The sequence below is a fragment of the Corylus avellana genome, chromosome 1 (assembly GCF_965113065.1).
Source record: "Corylus avellana chromosome 1, dhCorAvel1.hap1.2, whole genome shotgun sequence".
Taxonomy (NCBI): domain Eukaryota; kingdom Viridiplantae; phylum Streptophyta; class Magnoliopsida; order Fagales; family Betulaceae; genus Corylus; species Corylus avellana.
The window spans coordinates 43,325,505-43,346,294 of record NC_142490.1 but is presented as its reverse complement, the minus strand read 5'-3'; the positions used below and the strand labels follow the sequence as shown (position 1 = coordinate 43,346,294).

Sequence of the window (20,790 nt, the reverse complement as noted above, 5' to 3'; positions counted from 1 at the left end):
GTGTGAAGTCTTAAATAAGGCACTGAGCTTATGTCACTCTTAATACCATATTAAATCATCAATTATCTATCCCGTGCTATATATGCACCCTATTATTTGAGTGAATCCATTAATTAATAAATTCCCGATTCCATATTTTGTAGGACATAAATTTCTTACAAATTTGCCCCTAAAACTTACTTGTATTTCTCAATACATATCAGATGCTAGTTTGTAAAAATAATATTCATGTACTATTTTGAAGAGCTTAATTCAAAATCCAAATAGGATGACAACTTGCCTCTCACTCTCCCAAAGGCTCTCTAGTGTGACAATAAAACTTCCCATTAAATCCAAAATCTATCAGTAACTTATCTAAAATCTAATGATAATTTTCAGTGCCACACGGTGAGATGAGGTGTAATATATTGCATTTTTCATTTAGAGTAAGCTTCAATAAATGCATGCCATCTTAGAAAAAATAAAATAAAATAAAATGCATGCCGGAATATATAGAGAAACCAAAATGTAAATTTTCAATAAAAAGAAAATCTGAAACCCATGTCAAACTAGCAAGCTGCAAAAAAGTAAATGCTCTACCGAGGCCGTTTTGGTGACAAAAGAGAGAGGACTGAAGTCTCATAACTTGGACGAACAAAAGGAGATAATCAGGTAGAATCACAAAAAAAAATTAATAGGATTCTAATTCATCCTGCGGATGAGCTCATTGATGAAAACTTCACGATTTCCAGCATCACCACCTTCAACATAGTGATTTCTCTTCTTCTTCAAGCCACCCAGTGGTGCCTTGAGCTTGAATGGCCATAAGAAATTGTTTGCCTCCTTGAAGTGGGGTCCAACAGTCAAAATCTCATGGATAAGATCTTCCGTGCAAATAATTCCATGCTTTCCCAAAGCCTGTGTGTGATTGCAAGCAAAAATGTTAAGCCACAAATGGTATGGATCCAAGATAAGTAAGTCGAAATCAATTATGTAATCAATTGGCCACAAACCTGTTCAATAATTGAATTGTCGGTCAAAGCAATTCTTTGCTTGTTTAGTTTACCATATCCTCTTTTGTAAATCAATTCTCTGACACTCTTCAAGTTGGGATACCTGAAATTATCTACTTTATATTAACAAGAATTTGGGCACAAAAGGACCTCTAGATAGCCTCCAGATTGCGCATTACAAAGAAAAACAGTAAGAAAGATAAATGCATACCCATAAGTTACATAAGGCTCAACTCTGTGCAGCATATTCACTGTTGCTTTGTTTACTTTCAGAAAGACACCATTGAATATCTGCAGCCACCAAAGGTAGATAATTGGATACAACCGCCTTTTATTTGAAACAAATATTAGAGAAGACAATGAAAAGGAGATATATTCTACAAGAAGGATAACTCCTGAAATACGCATCCTGAATGGGAATAGCAGGCCACTTAAAATTTCAGTGAAGAGGGATCACCTCCCTAAGAAACCGAATCAAAAATTGGGGACCAGGAGAAGTTGAAGGTGGAAGAAAAGCTCCTAGGACATCTTGAAGCAACTAAATAGCAATAAAAAGCAGAACTCTTGGACACAACCATACATCAAGTCATCTTTCAAGATCAGTCTACCCAAAGACAGCATTACTTAAAATCCCAAACAAGGCCATAATGCATTGCACCAAGACACCTATAGACAGAAAACAAAATATGGGCAGACATTCCCCTACATGCCCAGATCCCTCAAAAAGCACTAAATCATTCTTACCATCCTATCCAATAAGGGAACAGAAACTAATCAAGTCTCCCTGAGGACACTCTTCCATTAGTTAATTTAATAATATTTGTAAAAAGGTATCCCCCAATGTTAACCACGAGAGTTTCAGTACTAAGTTCACATCCTTATAATTCTTGAAAATATGTATGGATCTGCATATCAGTAAATAAAAATACTAAAAAATTCACATTTGAAAAATTTATTGATTCAAATGCCTTTTCCATACGCACAAGTATTACTGCAAATACCATGATAGACTAGAGAAATGAGTCTTACAAAATAGTCAACAAAGGCAAACATCAAATTCTCAACCTTCTTCCACAAAGAATGGGTAAATTCACAGAATACCAGTTCTAGAGGCCTTGAACAAAGCAACATAGCTTTCTTATTCTATGGGCGTTGATAGCTCCACCTATTTGTTCAATTAAGACACCCAAACAGATGATAACAATTAACAGCCCAAAATGACAAGCAAAAAACTCATTATGTCGCATACATGAAAAAAAGTGCCATTTCTAAAAATTCAAACAATAACTAGGATATCCCAAGTTCTTTAACAACTCTTGGGCTACACCATAATATTACAAATTCAAGAAAGAAGCACATAGACTTCACTTAATTACAATTAGATGAAAAATTAAAAGTTTTCTGTTTACAAACTTGTGCAAAATTAATGAACTGTAAGAAAAAAAACATAAATTTAAAAAAGCAACCTCATTTAATCTATTATAGCATGCCCACAATTCAATAGATAACCATAACTGAACCAGAAAGCATCTCATAATTGAAAAAAAAGAAAAAAAATATCAATCGTTCAAATTATTTTCCAAAAGCTCATTCATCCTTCCAGCGATGCCATGTTTGTTTCCTATCCCTTTTTTATACTTTGTTTTGCCAAAATCAACAATTAAAGAAACAAAGAAGCACAGACGTCAGGGCCTAAATTCCAGAAATTTTCTTAAAGAAGGGCATAGAGCAACAATTAAAGAAACAAAGAAGCACAGACATCGGGGCCTAAATTCCAGAAATTTTCTTAAAGAAGGGCATAGAGTTGAAGACAGAATTTTTTGGTGGTAGGACACATTTTGGTTAGCCTATTAACACAAAAACAATTGTATTAATGACGCTTAGAATTAAACGTCTGAAACCACTAAGCGCAAAGACGATTGGACTACAGGAAGGCTTCATAATTACCCTATTAAAGGCATCACATATAATGAAAATCCTGATACAAAGAGTTTATTTGGATGTGGTGTTACCTGTCTTAAGCGCAGAAGCTGCAAAATCTTCCTGCTCTTAGGGTCCATGGCATTGATACTGAAAGTTCCAAAATTTACAATAATCAGAATCAACACTTTGGCATCAATAATAAGTACAAGAATCATTGGAATACCATAAATGGCATACCCGCGGATCCTGATAATGAACAAGAGCTTGGCTTCTGGGTCAACATAAAACCCTCCCTTAAGTTTTGCCTCACGCTTCAACCGAATTAGCTCCATTTGCTAAAAAAAATATTTACAGAAACCATTTCAGCAAATAGAATACCAAACAGAAATATCAAAGCACATATCGATCACTAACTATAACTATGGCTTCCTATACCTTCTCATCGTACTCCTTTGCATAAAGTTTGGCTCTGTTAAAAATGAGCTTCCCGTTCTCCCTCCTTTTCTTCTTCGTGGCTTCAAGCTCTTGCTTTTTCACCAAAGCCCATTCCTCATTTCTTTTCTGCTTCTTCAAAACCGATTCTGGAACCACTGGTCCTCCCTTGACATTCTCTTCACCCATCTCTCTGTATCTAAAGGGTCACAAAGCACCAAAAATATAATGAGCTAAACACCCAAGAATTTGAAGTCAATAACAAAAAAACTAATACTAGCACTCAGATAATTGTTTTGCTAGCAAACCCTACTCCATAATTTTCTTGCAAAATTTATTTCACTTCTATGTCTCCCATCTAATTTCTTGAAAAAGTTCCCATGAAAGCAAAATGGGTATACAGAGAAATTGCCAAACAAAGACATATCAGGCCTCATCTTACAATTAAAGCCAGACCCATCTGTTTGGATGGAAAGATAAATTCTTGGAATATCAGTTCCAGGGCTGTTAGACTTAGTTTAAGCACAATTTTCTTCAGAACTCTTTCAGCCAAATCAAACTCAAAAGACCACCGCCTCTTAAAAATTTCAGAAGCTTTCATTCCTACTCCTAGTTTCCAATCCAGAAGCAGACAGGAACATGTACAGGAAATATTTTCCATGAAATTATTTTCCAGAGAAACAAACAAGCACTGCTTTCTACAAAATACCGTAAAAACAATCCAAGGGTCGGTCTCAGTTCTGTCTTGAACAACAAACCGAGACCCGTGACTTCATTTCACACAAAAAGCTCAGTTTGGGTGCTCAGAAAGCTAAACGTGTCTGGATCTCATAAGAACAAAACATCACACAGCAATAGAAACGAATCGAAAATGCAAACAGAAATATGAAGAAAAGAAAAACGCAGAAAATGAGAGAGAAAATAGAGTTACTTTGAGATCGCTGGGAGATAGTCGTTTTAGCGGCTCGCCAGAGCTCCACTCCAGAGAACCTTATAAACGTGGGTTTAGGGTTTGTGGAACTCCGCACCAAATTTTCTACACCTTAATATAAAGTCTTAATTTGGAAAGTAACACTAAATAATAATAATAATAATTTTTTTTTTTTTTTTTTTTTTTTGTAAATGAAATAATATTGCTTTATAATGGTAATTTTGCTGGATTTAATTAAATAAATAGCTACGGAGACAAATATTAAATTATGAATGAGAACTTAATTTTATGGATTAACGTGCCAAAAAAATCATACCTCCAATTTCTATTTTATTTTTTAATTTTAACTACATAAGTTAATTGAAAATATGAAATAGATCCTTCTATTGGTTTTTCGTCTAAAATTGTGTCATCTGTTGATGCCATGTCAGCATTTTTGTCTCATTATATTAAAATAATAAATTTTTAATAATTTAATTAAAAATTCAAATATTAAAAAAATAAAATAAAACGATGGCCAGTGGTGGAGCTACCACTCCCAATCCCTATGAGGTTGGAACTGACCACTCCATAGGGTTTGGAGTAAGGTTGCGAGCCACCTTATAGGTGTTGGGATGGCCTATGAACCAACCCATAAGGGGTGAAGTGGCTTGTGGCCACCCTAATCCCCCATAGGGTGGCATGCGAGCAACCCCGACCGTCTTATGGGGGTTTGAGGTTAGAGATATGCTAAAATCTAATAAAAAATTCATATTTTGTCCATAAAAGTCTATGTGACAAGATGCCATATCATCTTCTTTTTGTTGTTTTTTTTCTCCCACAAAAAAGATAATGTGGTATCTTGCCACATGAACTTTTATGGGCAAAATATGAAGTTTTTATTAGATTCTAGCATCTCTTTTGGTGGTCACCGCTTGCCCTACCCCGTAGGGTTTAAGGGTGGCAGCTCCACTTATAGCCACTTTTTCTTTTCTCTTTTAAGATTTATTTTTTAAATAAATTATTATTTAAATGTGATATGGAAAAAAATGTTGACATAACACTAGACGACACAATTTCGAACGGACAACCAACAAAATGATTTATTTCACATTTTCGAAGAATTTATGTAGTTAAACCTGAAGAAGAAGAAGAAAAAAAAAAACAAAAAGCAAAAATACATTTGAGGTGTGATTTGTTTTGACGTAGATAGGAGTTGTTAGGAAATAATTGTTTAAGAATCATAAAAAATAAGTGTGGGAATATTTATACAAATAAATAATTATTTATATTCGAGACCTTGATTTATTTCCAAAATAAGAAATTATTAATTGGACAAAAAAAAAAAAAAAAAGCTTTTGTGAGATTATATTTATACAAAAAAAACCTAAGAAAAAATAAATCTCACAAGGGATTATAGAAGTGTGACTAGAATATTATCATTTTTATTACTAATTAAATATAATAAGAGTGATTAAAAATTGGAATTAAATTCAAGTGATGCCTTGAAGATCATGTTCGAACGGCTATTGAGTGGCTTGCGAATGACAATTTATGCTCTTTACTTTTTTGCATATAGTTTTTGTTTTTTAGGATAAAGTTGTAACTTGCATTAATCAATCAAAAACTAGAGCAGATTGCTCCATCAAAATTACATCACGAATACATTCAGGAATTTATTCCTTCCAAATATAATCAATGACTTGTTGGATTGCCACCCTCGCCAGTCTATGAGCTGCTTTATTGATAGCTCGATTCACATGACAACACTTCCAACTGGTAAAAGATTGCAAGATCATCCGCATATCTGCCACAAGGTGCCCAAAGTGACTCCTATTTTGCTCAGACAAATTCACCGCATTCACAATTTGAACACTAACTAAAGTCCCGACTTAACCACTAAACCTAGACTTACAACCAACTTTGTCAGACACTCAATTAACCTAACACATACAATCCCAACTTGGATTTTTTTACCATCTTAATTTCTTGTGAGCAGTCCCTTCCCATATCGAGAAAATGCTATTACTGGCAAATCATAGCTTGCTACCACATTCTCATGTGGGTAGGCAATGAGATGTTCACATGATAAACCCTGACTCAGAACTTTTTGCACATGAATTTCCGTGTTGCCTTGGTATGGGGAAAAAAAGAATAAATTCTAGCAAGCTTTCATCCACCAAACAGAGATCAAAAGGCAAAATTATAGTGCTAAGCAATATGATGAGCTCGACTTTATTACACTAGCATGCTTATTGATACACATGAATCACCAACAATGTGCTTACTGTTTCAAATATAAAGGAATATACGCCTCAAATGATTTCCTCTAAGTCAAATGTTTCTGCTAAACATATATTGTTACCCACAACTTGAGCAATTGCTCACTGTTTTGTATACATCCCTTGCATTAATGATGAAAAATCATAATCTTTTCCTGATTGAGTTGGTGTGATTGAAGGTACTGGCGATACTGAGGGAGCCCCATTTGCTCTCATGCTTGTCACACCACTGATTGGAGCTACTGGCCCTACTGTATACATGCTGCAAAATAAATCATGAAGCTAATAAGATATGCACGGTATTCTTAAACTGGCATAACAATCATAGTTGATATTCTCGAGTGAAGTATAACAAGACAAAGCTATGACAAACCCAAGATATTAGATTCCACATTAATTTTCTAACATAAGAACAACCAGATTTTTATGTGTGCACACAAACTTCAGAAACCAAATCATTCTACATTAGGCAATCAGGTTTCATAAGGCAGATTGAGAGGTGCTCCTTCCCCAAAACTCACAAGACTTAGGATGGATCTGATGTGCTCTAGCCAACAGAACACTTTGCAGGAATTTCCAAAACTCCATTTCAGAAATCAGTTGTCAGAAACTAATAAGTTAATAGACATGTAGATATGCTCATATTATATGGAAGCATATACAGCTCATGACCTCGGGCTAATCAAACCAACAAAGTCAATTTCAGTTATGCATGATTATATGACTCCTAAATAACTACACCCTGTAAGGCCACAGAATTTATCTTAAACCCGTATACGTGTGTGTGGCCATGTTTTTGTATGTGTATGAAACTTAGCAATTTTTCAAATGAACATGTTGAACATATTAGTCATACCTCGTTGTTGGAAAGGGAACTGAATTTCCTGTCTGATGTATGTGTTGGTAGTTTCCCATCTGGTACAGGAAAAGTACAAGGTAAAAGATTGGACTTTTAATCTGAAAAGAATTGGGTGTAAGCTTTATATGAACTAAACCTGCATATATTTTTGTGGATCAGCTACAGGCATCATCATTCCAGGGACTTGATGGCCTATACTTCCCCAATTTTGATTGGGCATGAGAATACCATTGGACCAAGGTTGATACACAACGGCAGGAAATCTTTGGGATCCAACACTAGACTTTGCTGAAGCAGCCATGAGAAATGGCTGTTGTTGGCCTAGCATTGTCAGTTGTTGTTGATGGATAGAGAATGGCGACATCATAGTGGACTGCATAAAATCCAGATCTGACATGGTTAGAGGGACATAGACCTCCTTTAGGTATAGAAAAAACAAATAATAACAGAATATCATCAAAAAAATAATTTGGTCAACTTCCCCTTTTTTGTTTACATCAAGTACCATCATATAAATTTTAGATACCAAAATTTCACCTTTGAGCTACCCAGAATAGAATGTCAACTTGAAATTAACCCAGAATACAATGTCAGCAATATGGATCCTGTTAAGCTCTAATTGTACATCAATATCTACTGTGGTTTCTGAGTAATTTTTAAATTTTAACAAATACCTTCTCAAAGTGGTTCATAATATCATTCTTCACATCTTTCTGGGGTCTTTCTGAAATGGGATTTGTGATGGATGGTGAATCTTTAAATAGATCTTCACTGTTGTATTTGGACTCTGTCTTGCTTTCAGCTATCTTTGATGGATCATCTTTATTTGCTGTCAAGTTTGATTTGGCAGCTGGAAGTTGAGGAGGTCAAGTCAATGGTTACTATGGAGTCAAATTACCATTATTTATCAATTCTTACAAAGAAATTACTGGAGTGGAAACTCTAAGCTGGGAAAAATAACATAAAAGTGGAAAAAAAACTCCGATGATAACAAATTTTTTTTTACAAAAATCACAAGAAACATACACTGGAAACTGGCCCACATAGTATCATCAACGGAAGATGTCTCAGAGTCATTTTGTCCAGAATGGTCCATTGAGAGCAAATTGAAAAGATCGGTTGCATAATCCACTTTGGGTGGTGGGACAACAGGGGTAGCAGTAGCTGCCTGTTTTTCCAGGTCAGCCTTTGTGACTATTGGTTCTGATTTCTGCAATCTTTCTTGTGGTTTTGGATCAGAAATGACCTGCACATCAACATCAAAAACTTACTCACATCGATACTGAAGGACAGAAAACACCTTAGCAGCACAAAAGTTGAATGATAAAACATATATTGTACGGATGACACAACAAATAACAAGAAACGGAAATTTTAAATTTTAAAACTTCAAAAAAGCTGGTAAAATGATTATCTACTTATAAACTCTTTTTTTCTAAATTTGTTTCATGCACTCTCTTCATATATGAAATATGAAATGAAACATAGAAACCAGTTTGGGGGGGGGAAGGGAGTGGTTGTGAACAAACAGTTCTATTTGTACTAAGAAATGACTATATCCTTTAGGGGGCCTTATGGCTATTCTATTAAGAAAATGAATAACTATTAATAGGAATAGAAGAAGGTGAAATGAAATACCTATTCATATTCCTTGGATTGGTGATAACATATATGCTCTCACTGGAATTAAACCAAAATGACTAAAATACTCACTTTTTCTTCCAAAAAAAAACACTGAGGCTCCGTTTGTTTAAGAAGATGGAACTACGGCGGTCAGCGGAGGGTTTGGTGATCGGAGGCTAATTCCGGCAGTGGTCGGCGGCAGATTCTAAAAAAAAAAAGAAGTTTTTTTTTGAAAAATATAGTCTATTCCTCTACTTTTAAGAGAAATGACTATTCCTCAATTTAAGAAATAGCCATTCCCATGGGAATGGTTATTCCAAGGCTAAAAATCTTACCAAGCTATGAAATAGCTATTCCATTTCATGGGTTTAATCCTTGTATCAAAAGCATCCTTAATATTTTAGAATCGTTTTTCACAACAACAAAAAAAAGTTCCAATTCACAAATAAGGTTTCTGAATTCCCACAAGTTTCTTCTGCTCTGAGAGATCTTTAAACAGTTTATCATAAAATTTCCTCCTAGCACATAAATCATTTACTTTAATGAATCCGAGAGCTTCGATGTGTTCTGACATTTTGACACTCTTTTCGTTGTGTTTCCTTAATAGATCTCAAATTGTTTATGCTTCCCAGCTAGCCCAAACAATAGGCTTGACCAAATGGAATTTAATGTGCTCTGATAACATTAATACAATACTACTCATGTGAATTATTTAGAACATGGCAAAGAGTCTAGCACCAAAATAATAGTAATATTAGTATAACTATGAGTTACAAAGTAAAGCAAAATAAAACAACTTTCCTCTTGGCATATATGATTTCCTCTATCCAAATGGAGAAGGGCAAATAAACAAAACCTACCTGGTGGGATACTTCAACAGCAGCAGGAACACTACTTTTTGAAGTAGTTATCCTGTTATTTGTTCTAGGTGGATGAGCATTGTTCCTCTCCTCAGAAGAATGCTCAATATTTTTTCTATATCCATGCCAACTACTACTTCCAGGCCCTGGTTTATAAAATGAACCCTTCTCTTCATTCACCCTTGATGATGATTTTTCTTTTGCATCCCTAGGAACCCATCTTTTCTCTTGATACCTAGCAAATATCAGAGATCTTAAGCCAAAATTCATAGTATACAACAAACAATAGCAAAAGAATAGAACTGCACCAAGCAGAACGTTAACACTTGAGAGCAACGGCTTTTCAAGTCATACTTTGCGCGAATGAAATTATCATTTCCAATCCTGTTGTAATTGGGGGGTAACTCTGCTTCCCAATAGCTATTTGATTTCTCATTCCCCATAGCTGTTACCAATAAAAGACCAAAATGACTTTCAGCACCCTGTATCTTAACTTAGAAGGAACTGGAATTCAACTAAAAATAATGTCAAGCCAAAAAATAGGTGGTGCTTACTTTGGATAAATGCAACCTGCTCTGGAAGCCATGTGTCCAAAGTTGCAGATCTCACCTGCATCAAAATCATACAGAATTTGTATAAACATGTCATGAAAAAGAAGCAAGGCAAAGATTTAAATGTATTATGGTTAAAGACTTATTTTGAAAAGAGAAGTATCATGGTGTATATTTAGAGAAATATAATCACGGGTAGTAAAATAATATACCACCTTTGTTATATGTACTCCAAGAGATCTGTGGATCCCTGAACATTGCATGCATATGAAGATTCCAAGATTCACACTAGCCCATCTTGGAGCTCTGCATTAGCAAGCAAGATTTTATTACAAATTAGAACTACTCAAATCTAGTAACACATTCCAAGATTCCATCTCTCTCTCTCTCTCTCTGATAAGTTCTTAACTTTCCTCTAGTTTCCACTAAACAAACACTTGTCCATGTTACTTCGGTTTACCTACTTGCTTTTGCAGTCAGCACATTCTCTGTTTTCTGGTAATTTAAGAAGACCCTCCAATATCTGTCAATCAGAACACCAGATATGAGAAAGTTCATTCTAGATCACACAGGTAACCAAGAGCAAAAGAGTGGTCATAGAAAGAAATTGGTTCAAATACACAATTCAATATGTGGATAAGAAAACAAAATGACATGCAAGGGCATAATATAAGGAGCTGAACGAGGACCAAAGAGGATTGAAAATTTTCACTGCCATGTGCCAACCAAGAGAGAAATTAAAGACTAAATGCAACAAGTTCATGTTACAAACCACGGTCAAAGCAGTGCCTCGAAAAGGACTGCCCTCTATTTATGCTCAGTGTAGATCATCACATATTTTGTATATCTTGCATTTATGTTAATCAAAAGGGATAAGTTGTAAAACAAGTGTTACTACTTCCATTCATATCTGTAATGCAGTATGCAGGACGGTGGAAAATTGGAGCAGAGGTCAACCGTAATCATCCATCTTTGGCCATCCACTATACTTGATGAGAAATCTATAATTATTATGACAAGCTTTAGATATAACACTTGAAATCAGCAGACCACATGCAAACTTTAAAACTAGACTCACGGTGGACCTTGATAACCACAGGCTAACCTTAGTAACCACATCCACACGCATGGTGTCTTCCATGGCTGAAACAGCTGCAAGTGGGTTGTGAATTAACACAACATAACTTTTTCACTTTCATTTTGGTACTTGATATTTGCTTTTTACTCCTATGGTAACTTTTATATTTTTCCACTGGAGAGCACAGCAGTTGTTCTTTATTTTGGGTCTCATCAAAATTTATTTTCAACAAGAACTTAATGCTGGAAAAGACGTGCAAATAATCTACTTTCCCAGTCAGATCAGAGTTTTTACCGCATCCTATGCATTGGAACATGCTGGGAAACTTGAATTATGCATTGTGTTTATTCTTAAAACCCATCAAGTGCTTCTCTTCTGACATAACTCCCTCTCAAAGACACAAACATACATTGAGGAACAATTTTCCTACAAGACACCTATGTTATACCAAAAGAAAGTCAAAACATTTTGAACCGCAAAAATAGAGTGGGGGCAGAAGAGAATTAAAACTAAAAGGGAAAAAGTGTGTATGACCAGTTAAACTTGTGCTTGCAAGTGATTTAAAATGCACACCAACCTAACTACTTTGATAACAAAAATCCGAACAAATAGATGAGACCTGACATATCACTCAATCCTCTCTTTCTTCCAATTACTTCGCAAAAAAGAAAAGAAAAGAAACCTTCAAACCCTGAAGGAAAAATCTCAAATTGCTAATGAAGATTATGTTACAGTATTCCTTTTGACATGACCTTGGGATTATGCCTATTGGGCCTCGTCCAACCCTCTCCTTATTCAAATTACTAAACAAAAAATTTAAAAAAAAAAAAATTAAAAAAAAAAAAAAAAAAAAAAGGAAAAGAAAAAAGGAATCCCAACATATCATAGAACACATCATATTATCAAATGTCACAGAAAGCTATGCATTTGCTGTAGTACACAATAGCACAACTTGCATAGCGGACCTTGATTCCATCCACCCTGGTGTCACCAACACCTTTGATAGCAGTTAATGAACCAACTACTGATTTCTTTTATGTTCCTCGGGGTATATAAATTAATACAATAAAGACAAACAACAAGAATCGTTTTATATAACCATTTCTGTTTCGAAGTAAGATGGTCCATCGCATAATGTTATTTTCATCGATGCCCATGAATTATTGGAAAGTGGATTTGGAGAACCACCAATTGCAGAGGTAAGAACAAGTTGCAAGAAACCAAAACCTATAATTCCTGTTGCGGACGCAACTAAGATCCTGACCAAACCCAAAAAAAAAAGGGGGGACTTACAAAAAAAAAAAAAAAAAAAAATTATCATTAAATCATATACGTGCAAGATACAAATAAAATTAAAAGCCGATTACTTACAAGTTACAAAAAGAAAAAAAGAGAGATTGTGAGGCAGCAAGTCTTGACAGAACTATGCATTACAATCACCATATTATTGAGTTTGAGTCACAAGACTCACAACCATCAGCACAAAGAGCTTCAAATCATGCTTAGCTAAAACCCATACATATTCAACCAACTAAAAATAAACGAGTTTGAAGGCAAACCCATCAGCACAAAAGAGATTTAGCTTAGCATAATATCCATACTTCTTGAAGCAAAAACAAAATCAAAGTGAAAAGTAAATCAAGATAAACTCCAAAAAGATTCAAAAAAAAAATTCAAACTTTGCCACTACATGATTGAACCCAGAACCCAGAACACAGAACACAGAACCCAGAAAGCAGTAAGCTTACTTTTAATCTCTAAAGATACAAAAACAGAGACGGAGACAGAGAGAGAGAGACCTTTCTATGCTTGGCATTAAGCTCTTTAGAAACGTTAGCCTTCTGGTTCATGGTGAGAGTCTTTCTTCAAAAGGCTCCTTTTTCTTTTTGTGTCATAAGAATCAGAGAGAGCGCAGAGGGAAAGATTTAAGAAGACTTGAGAGAACTGGAAACTGCTGGTACCTTTCTTTGCTTGCTTGACTTTATACCTTCTCAGAATGTGTTATGTTCCGTCTGGAGAACAACGTCTTGTGGTCTGAACACGTGTGTGCGTGTATATATAGGATTCTCTTTTTGGTGGGCTGCTGAGCTGATATTGCTTTTTTAAAAAAATATATATAATCATATATTCTTTTAGTTAGGAAAATAAGAAAAAGCTCGGTAATGATTAAAGGGAAATTGCATCACCAGAACCAGAAGTCAAATGCTACAGCTTAGGGAACCCATGATTATATATATGCTGTCAGTATTTTGGTGTCCATTAACGTGCATTATTGGAACCTATTATTAGACCGAAATGTTTTGTGCACCACACAAGGGAAAAAGAAAAGAAAAAGAAGAGAATTGCATGACACCTCTCCTGGCATGAAGATGAGAGCTTTTGACAAGTGTTAACTATTCATCCAAAAAACTTTAAATTGTCAGTACTTGAGAGCGGGTTAAACTCTAAACTCTTATAATCGTAACATTTTACTATATTTTTGAATTTAACGTCCACAACAACTTATTTTATCGACACTGTCCAATAGTATTATTTTCTTTTTTGCAGGCTTCACTCAATTATTAGTATTCAATGACTTACATTTCAATCCAATCTATATGTCGCTCATTTTATGACTCAAACCTGTGACATGTTTTACTACACTTCAAATTTGATGTCTACGACGGCTCACTCTATAGTATCGATATTGACCTTATGGTAATCATTTTTTCTTATGATAACACTGCTCAATACATAATATTAAGTCATTTTAATGCAACTTGATGCCTACTCTGATATCCGTTGTTAAGGACCTATGCAAAAGCCCTAATATTATTAGATACTAATTTGGCTGGAATATGAAGAACTAATAAGAGTTCACAAAATGGGCAAGTCCCCTCTTTCACTCTGCAATCAACACCTTCAAATGCTGTAGAAAATGAATGAAATCATTCCATTTCTCTATGTAGCATCCACATCATGCTGAAACTTTTTTGTCAAATCACTTATTTCTAATTTGTCTTTTGGTTCTCAACCCGCATGCGAGTTGTCAAAAGAAGGATGGAAACGTGGATTTGCAATCATGTTCTATTGTTTGACAATAAGCTGGTTGGACTTTTACTCAGCTAGCAATATGATGTGATCTAACATGTCTCAGCTTTATACCCATAAATATCATAAGCCAGAATAAAGCTAAGAGAGTAGGTGGCAAGCTGGAAGAAGCTCAATTGACGCATTTACATCCCAATAGAAGGCCATTGAGTGTTACATGACTTGGGCATGAAGCATGTAAAAGTATATCATTGATGCTATGCCACTTCAACCAAACCATTAAACCAAAATCTCAATAGAAGTCTGCCCTTTTACATGATTATATGGAGTTGGCTTTTAGGTAGCAACACAGGTTGTATTTGAATTTTGTTGGAAGCTTTTAGCCCAAGGGGCATTTATCATTCACTATGAATGAAGGGGCAAGGTTTGAACCTCAAACCCCATCATTGGGTGGGATGGGGTTCATCTATGGAATATAATTATAAACCAATAAAATCAAAGTTTACTGAGGTTAGAATATAAAACAGCACAGCAGATGGTATCCGCCAAAAGTCTTTTTTTTTTTTTTTTTGTTATATTTTTCTTTATTTTTTTAATTAAATGAGATATGTGTCGCCTTCTGATTGGGTATGACATGACATCATTGTTATAATTTCACAGAATGATTTATTTGATAATGTTAAAATCTTAGAGAGTAAATTGGTAAAATTTAAACTGTATGCAGAGATTTGATAAAAAAAAAGTGATGTCATAGACCACCGAAACATTTTTCCCTTTTCTAGTTTTCTTTCAAACCAAACAGGTTTAGGGCATCTTTCTGAATGGAGATATGTAAATCTCAAGGTTATTATCGTCCATAGCCTTCTTTTTGAACCATAATGGCCCATTGCATTCATGAATGTATGCCACAAGAACATGTCCATTCAACCCAGAAAACCCTTGTGTTCTCTCTTATTGGTTGTCTGTCTGTCTTTAGGTTTTAACAGCAACTGTTAAACCTGCCAAAAAAAGGGAAATAAAAGGCAATATGATGAACTGAATGCTTCTATTTAAATAGGTAGACCAGACAATTTAGTACCAATATCTATCCTCTTAATTACTCTTCCTTCATGATTTTATTTTATTTTATTTTATTTATTTATTTATTTATTTTTTAAAATCATTTTAAAAATCTCCTTAAAAAAGGATCATAAAATAACTTTCATCATAATAAAAGTACTCAATCAGTGAAGAAAATAATCCATGGGACAAGAAAGTATACTGGATATATGTCTTTAGTTGGTTTACAAATATCAATCTTCCTAGCTGTTGCTTCCAATATCCAAAGCAAGCCCAAATGCCACAGAAAAACGGAGATGATATATCTAATCTTAGATAAAAAGACAGCCTTGTTTTAGTATAACAGACTTAAGCAGCAAAAATTATAAGTAGAGAATGTGGAGAACACATCTCGTCTTTCCAACCATGAACATAATATTTTACACATGAAAATCACCTCCAGATCCATATCATCATGCCTCCAGTGCTAAAGGAAGTAGAGCAATCTTCAATGCATTTCTTACTTGCTGTCTCCCCATTTTCTATCAAGCCTTTTCAAATCATTCAGTCTTCTTATTTAAAAACATCTTAGCTTCAACATCTCCACTGTAAGGTGCAACATGATAGGCATATTGCTGGAGAACACAAAAAACAACCATCTCCATACAGACCAAGACATTCTGTATAGCTACCTCAATGTGCTCCACATCTAACCAGAAATGGTGAGATCGAATGATACCCATTGCAGCTAGTACATCTAGCACCACTCCCTGTATTTTATCAAAGATAGCGACTTGTGAAGAAGTAACCACATTCATATATTGTTGCCATATTTATAGAAAGCTATTCAAAAATAACCAGAAAAGAAAAATTAGAGAAAAATAAAAGGAAAGATAAGTCAGAAAAAGAGCGAGCTGTATCAGAACAGAAAAGATTTTGATCATCCCCTATGTGCTGTGTAAGTGGCATTTATGGCAATGCAGAGAACCCGTGAATCAGAGAATTTTATTTTATTTTATTTTATTTTTTGTCTTGATAATTAATCAGAGAATAACTATTCAATGTTAAAACTATAATATAAAAAAAAAAAAAAAAAACAATGTCATGGGATTACCCTAAGGCAGAAGTTCTTAAACTCGCTTAAGTTTGCATCTCGACAAAAAAAATTCTAACTGATTAAATGCCTTCTTCATAAATGATTTTGCATCAAACAATCTGAAAAGATGTTAAAGATCCATTAAAAGTATATGGCTTTAAATCAGCTGCTGTAGTCAATACTGTCTTTAAAAATCTCTAGGCAGTGCTACTCAATTTAAGCCATCCATGTATGGCTTTGGTTCCTAGTCTGCAAGCAAAAAGCAGCAACCTAACAATAACTCTGCCTAAAATACAAGAAGATTTGAAAAAAAAAAAAAAAGAAGTGAAGAGCTTGAGTTCCCAAATCCAAAAGTTTCACTCCAAAATAAAAATGCGGCCAACTATGAATTAAAGCAATGCAAAATATGCTAATTGATACTTTAAAGTTCAAATGGCCTTAAGTTAGTCTTAATTATCAGAAATTTCTCAGTGGAGTTCATCTGAAGAAGATCCATGGTTTTGCCTTTTTTTTAAATCTAGAAGAGGCCCATCCCCAGTAAGTTTTCTTTTGAAGGTACAGAAAAGAGCTAGTGTCTTTATGTCTAACCTTTCAGGCTGTGTGAGAGGTGCTTTAATTTCCTGAGCATTGGGGCTTTGTTTATTGTTGTTTTTGGGGGTTCTTTCATATCCTTGGCACCCTTCATTTTTTTTTTTTTTTTTTTCAGTCAAAAAGTGAATGGGTCGAGATTATTTTACCTGCCAAAAGCAGAAGAAGACAATCCCCTTGATGCACATGAACTTTGCAAATGGCTTGTGTGGTTCCAGTTCCTTTGCAAACACATGGTAAAAAAGCACCAGAGAATACAAGGCCAGTGAAACTGAAATGTTGAGAATCATGGTGAATGTCCAGCTCAACCAACTGGGGTACATCCCAAGTATTTGTAGTGTTATCATCAAGATGGAGCAAACTGGACGGATGATGACAAACTGCCATGTCCAATATTTGAGGAGCTTCAGTGTACGGTGTTCCAGCCGCACAACGCGAGGCTGCAGTTGTGACCCCAGAGCACGTCAATTATTTCAGATAGACTTAACGAAAACAGATCAAAGATATTAGATGAATGATGCTTTTCATTCCCATCCCTAGCCAAGTTTTAGATAAGTTTGTAGTGAAGCAATATTAACATGTGACTTGAGAACATAATTTTCACTTCCCACGCCCATGATAAGAATTAAGATCCCATTGATCATTCTGTCAGATTGTATCTGTAAATATTATTCTCATACCAAATAAAAGTCAGAACATTGACTTTTGTACAAACTACTTAACACACCTGGAAAAGAGTCATTGGAAATGAATGGTGAATTTCTCTTCCTTTAATACCATCTGGCACAATGTTTTTGCTAATAGATATATTCAGGTAACTATACAGCAAAGCCAGGAACTTAGCAATTACCTGGAAGAAAACAACATAAGAAGTTACTGGTGAGATGATATGTCAAAAGAGGCACATTGCAATGCAAAGCACAACTGAGTTAAGGGAACTCACCAGAGCCTCATAACATTCTTTAATAGAGTCCAAAAACATGAAGAATGCTTTGCTTCCACGGATATCTAACAAACCCACAAATGAATCCATTGCATATATGGGAGCCATAAGGATAATAATTATTATGGCCTTCTGCTCCTTTGGTTTCTTCCAGTAAAAGAGATGCTGTGACAATAGCTGTACTGTGAAGTGCATTGTAAGCATCGTGCAAAATGCAGATCCTATGACAGTCAGTTGTCTACGGTCCATCATTCTTAAATGAGTCATATCCATTATTCAGCAATGAGATTTGAACCAAAATCAGAATCTGCAAAAGAAATCGATAAAGTAAAAACAAAATTTGGAGTTAAGTTCATCATCAAGCGAGGAACTAAACTTTCAGTCGAACACCAAGTGGTGCAGAATCAAAGAGACCTCACTGGGTCTATATTTATAAGGGAAATACAGGCTCCTCAAATCTCCATGTTGCATTGTGCAAGTATTAAAGCCCACACTTTTTTATTTTATTTATATTTTTGTTGAATTAGTTTCATCTTATTAAAAAGGCACCGAATTTACAAAATTATCCTAATTATGATATTGAATTACTTTTGTCAAAGACCTAACCACTGCTTTAGATCCTCCTTCAGAATAAATGTGCTCATGAAAACAATTATTGTTAATTAAACTGTGCATTATTTAGAAAAATATGCACGCCTGTGTGCTAATTTGCACTTCATCAATATACCAAACATTACAGCAGCATATTTCTGTACAAACCATAAATAATCATATAAACAGACAAAAATATGTTGGCAGCAGCAGATGTAACACCCAATGACATGGATGAACAATCCTCCCATTCCAAGAAGATGTGATACAATTCTAAATCTTAGTGTAAGTCTTTATAAGAAACTTATCAAAAAAAATGTTTTTATAAGAAGAGCTTTAGCAGCAGATAAAATTCTTGTATAGAATCATCGCTGCCTTCTTTGTATCACACAATTAAGAGAAAGTATGGCTATTCCGTCCGATCCTATCAACCCATTTGCATCATTCAAAATCAGTGGTTCAGTATTCATATGGTTCAGCTGCAATAGTCAAATGAGCAACCAAATATACCACTCTACAGGGGATCACCATGTAAGAGGAATGAGCACATTCAAGCAGCCAAAGTAACTCAACTGAAGTCCACTCAAACAAGCTTTGGTTACAACTCCAGCTTCATTTTCCAAAAGCGTGTGAGTAAAGAATCTGTAACAGGATTTCTCGCCCATTATTTACTCAAAGCACATTTGAAAGATTTTCAATAACCAATTTCCTTCCCCTCCCTCAATTAACTAATTGGCTACCAAAAAGGGTTGAAATCCCAGATCTTTGTCATGTTCCTTTTCGTGTTCATTCATTATACATCAACCAAAACTTTCTTATCCTCAATTTCATGCATCACATTGGGCAAATTGCACACCCTTTTCCCATCAGTTCAATTTAATGTAAGAGACAGGGTTTTAACAACTAATTCTTGCACACACCCACTAAATATTTTAGCCCCAGACTACGACTAATTCTAACTACACATCAAAACTATACTTGTCAAACTATAGTAACTAAAACTACATGTTCTTAAAGATTTTTGAACCATATGTTCAAATAATGCAATATACATAACTGCAATGTTGTGACCCAGATCATAAAGTATATTCACAACAGTATCATATCCGTAAATTTCTACTATTACTGACAATTCATCGCAGACACAACGAATATTTCAGTGATCGCCATAAGACTGTAAGCCACTATCTGAGTATTGCTTTGAAAGAAGCATTTTGGATTTTGGAGCTAAAACGCATAGCTATTTTGATTTCTATAACAATGAAAACACTTTCAGAATTCTTTAGTACTAATCTTCTTGTTACGACAGTTAATTAAATTTGGAGGCTCTCTACAATTAAAAATAAACAATATCAGAGTTGCGGACGAATATCAGACTTCACCGGATCATCCAATTAATCTTAACAATTATTTATTTTTTTAAAAAAAAAACACAAAACAAAAACAAACAATCAAACAAAGAGACAGAATAACTTTGAGATTTACTCACCGAAAACTTCGAGATTTTTTTTTTTAAAAAAAAAAAATCTTGGGAATGAGGTTGATTTGGATGAGCTCTGGAACGATCCTGCTTTCAGACGGTGGCTTGACTTCTCCAATCAAAATGAAGCACGTAACGGTACGCTAATGGGCCTCACGGAGTTTTCACTCTTTTTATCGTATGAACTGTGAACCAGTGAGGATAGGATTTGGGACTGAGAGGCCTTGTTTGGCAAAGGCCCAAAAAAAGAGTCCACTTAATTTTCAACCATCTAACATTCATACTTTTTATACGACATTAATCAATTTTTTTTATTATTCAAATAAAAAAATCATTACATAACAAATTTTTTTTTCACTTTTCCATACAAAAATTTCAAAGTTTTATATCATATCAATCACTTTCTATTACAATAAAAAAGTCCCAAGCTTTTGCCAAACAAGGTCCAAGAAAATACATTTTTATTCTATCGATTACCTCATGTCATTTTATTTTTTTTACTTGTTAGCACAAG

At 34.7% G+C, this 20,790-nt stretch overlaps 3 protein-coding genes across 5 annotated transcripts; all 3 read right to left on the bottom strand.

Moving 5' to 3' along the window:
- Positions 1-490: 490 nt before the first annotated feature.
- Positions 491-4,379, bottom strand: LOC132172220 (large ribosomal subunit protein uL30y). Its single transcript, XM_059583683.2, has 7 exons — positions 4,279-4,379; positions 3,351-3,546; positions 3,153-3,250; positions 3,005-3,062; positions 1,204-1,283; positions 993-1,095; positions 491-897 (listed from the first exon to the last, which is right to left on the bottom strand). The coding sequence occupies exons 2-7, from the start codon at positions 3,534-3,536 to the stop codon at positions 682-684; spliced, it is 741 nt and encodes a 246-aa protein (XP_059439666.1). The 5' UTR covers positions 3,537-3,546; positions 4,279-4,379; the 3' UTR covers positions 491-681.
- Positions 4,380-6,478: 2,099 nt separating this feature from the next.
- Positions 6,479-13,516, bottom strand: LOC132172097 (ADP-ribosylation factor GTPase-activating protein AGD5). Of its 3 annotated transcripts, none has more exons than XM_059583542.2 (11): positions 13,310-13,516; positions 10,893-10,955; positions 10,648-10,738; positions 10,436-10,490; positions 10,236-10,326; positions 9,882-10,116; positions 8,425-8,644; positions 8,073-8,248; positions 7,535-7,771; positions 7,396-7,454; positions 6,479-6,801 (listed from the first exon to the last, which is right to left on the bottom strand). In XM_059583542.2, the coding sequence occupies exons 1-11, from the start codon at positions 13,324-13,326 to the stop codon at positions 6,642-6,644; spliced, it is 1,404 nt and encodes a 467-aa protein (XP_059439525.2). In that variant the 5' UTR covers positions 13,327-13,516; the 3' UTR covers positions 6,479-6,641. The 3 variants fall into 3 exon arrangements, with proteins under 3 accessions (XP_059439525.2, XP_059439524.2, XP_059439526.2); XM_059583541.2 differs by having other exon boundaries at positions 10,897-10,955; XM_059583543.2 differs by lacking the exons at positions 10,648-10,738; positions 13,310-13,516 and having other exon boundaries at positions 10,897-10,932.
- Positions 13,517-15,783: 2,267 nt separating this feature from the next.
- On the bottom strand, positions 15,784-20,411 carry LOC132168889 (organic solute transporter ostalpha protein (DUF300)). The gene is made up of 5 exons (XM_059579971.2): positions 20,286-20,411; positions 18,206-18,512; positions 17,990-18,112; positions 17,412-17,702; positions 15,784-16,348 (listed from the first exon to the last, which is right to left on the bottom strand). The coding sequence occupies exons 2-5, from the start codon at positions 18,476-18,478 to the stop codon at positions 16,139-16,141; spliced, it is 897 nt and encodes a 298-aa protein (XP_059435954.2). The 5' UTR covers positions 18,479-18,512; positions 20,286-20,411; the 3' UTR covers positions 15,784-16,138.
- Positions 20,412-20,790: the final 379 nt, after the last annotated feature.

Excerpts from the sequence above, each read along its gene's own strand:
- LOC132172220 (XM_059583683.2), bottom strand. The coding sequence starts at position 3,536 with ATGGGTGAAGAGAATGTCAAGGGAGGACCAGTGGTTCCAGAATCGGTT. Across the intron at positions 3,063-3,152 it reads TTCATTATCAGGATCCGCGG|TATCAATGCCATGGACCCTA; the intron begins GTATGCCATTTA and ends TGGAACTTTCAG. Across the intron at positions 898-992 it reads ACAATTCAATTATTGAACAG|GCTTTGGGAAAGCATGGAAT; the intron begins GTTTGTGGCCAA and ends AATCACACACAG.
- LOC132172097 (XM_059583541.2), bottom strand. The coding sequence starts at position 13,360 with ATGAACCAGAAGGCTAACGTTTCTAAAGAGCTTAATGCCAAGCATAGA. Across the intron at positions 10,117-10,235 it reads GATAATTTCATTCGCGCAAA|GTATCAAGAGAAAAGATGGG; the intron begins GTATGACTTGAA and ends GATATTTGCTAG. Across the intron at positions 7,455-7,534 it reads ATCCACAAAAATATATGCAG|ATGGGAAACTACCAACACAT; the intron begins GTTTAGTTCATA and ends TTCCTGTACCAG.
- LOC132168889 (XM_059579971.2), bottom strand. The coding sequence starts at position 18,478 with ATGGATATGACTCATTTAAGAATGATGGACCGTAGACAACTGACTGTC. Across the intron at positions 18,113-18,205 it reads AAGAATGTTATGAGGCTCTG|GTAATTGCTAAGTTCCTGGC; the intron begins GTGAGTTCCCTT and ends GTTTTCTTCCAG. Across the intron at positions 16,349-17,411 it reads TCTTCTTCTGCTTTTGGCAG|GGAGTGGTGCTAGATGTACT; the intron begins GTAAAATAATCT and ends GATAAAATACAG.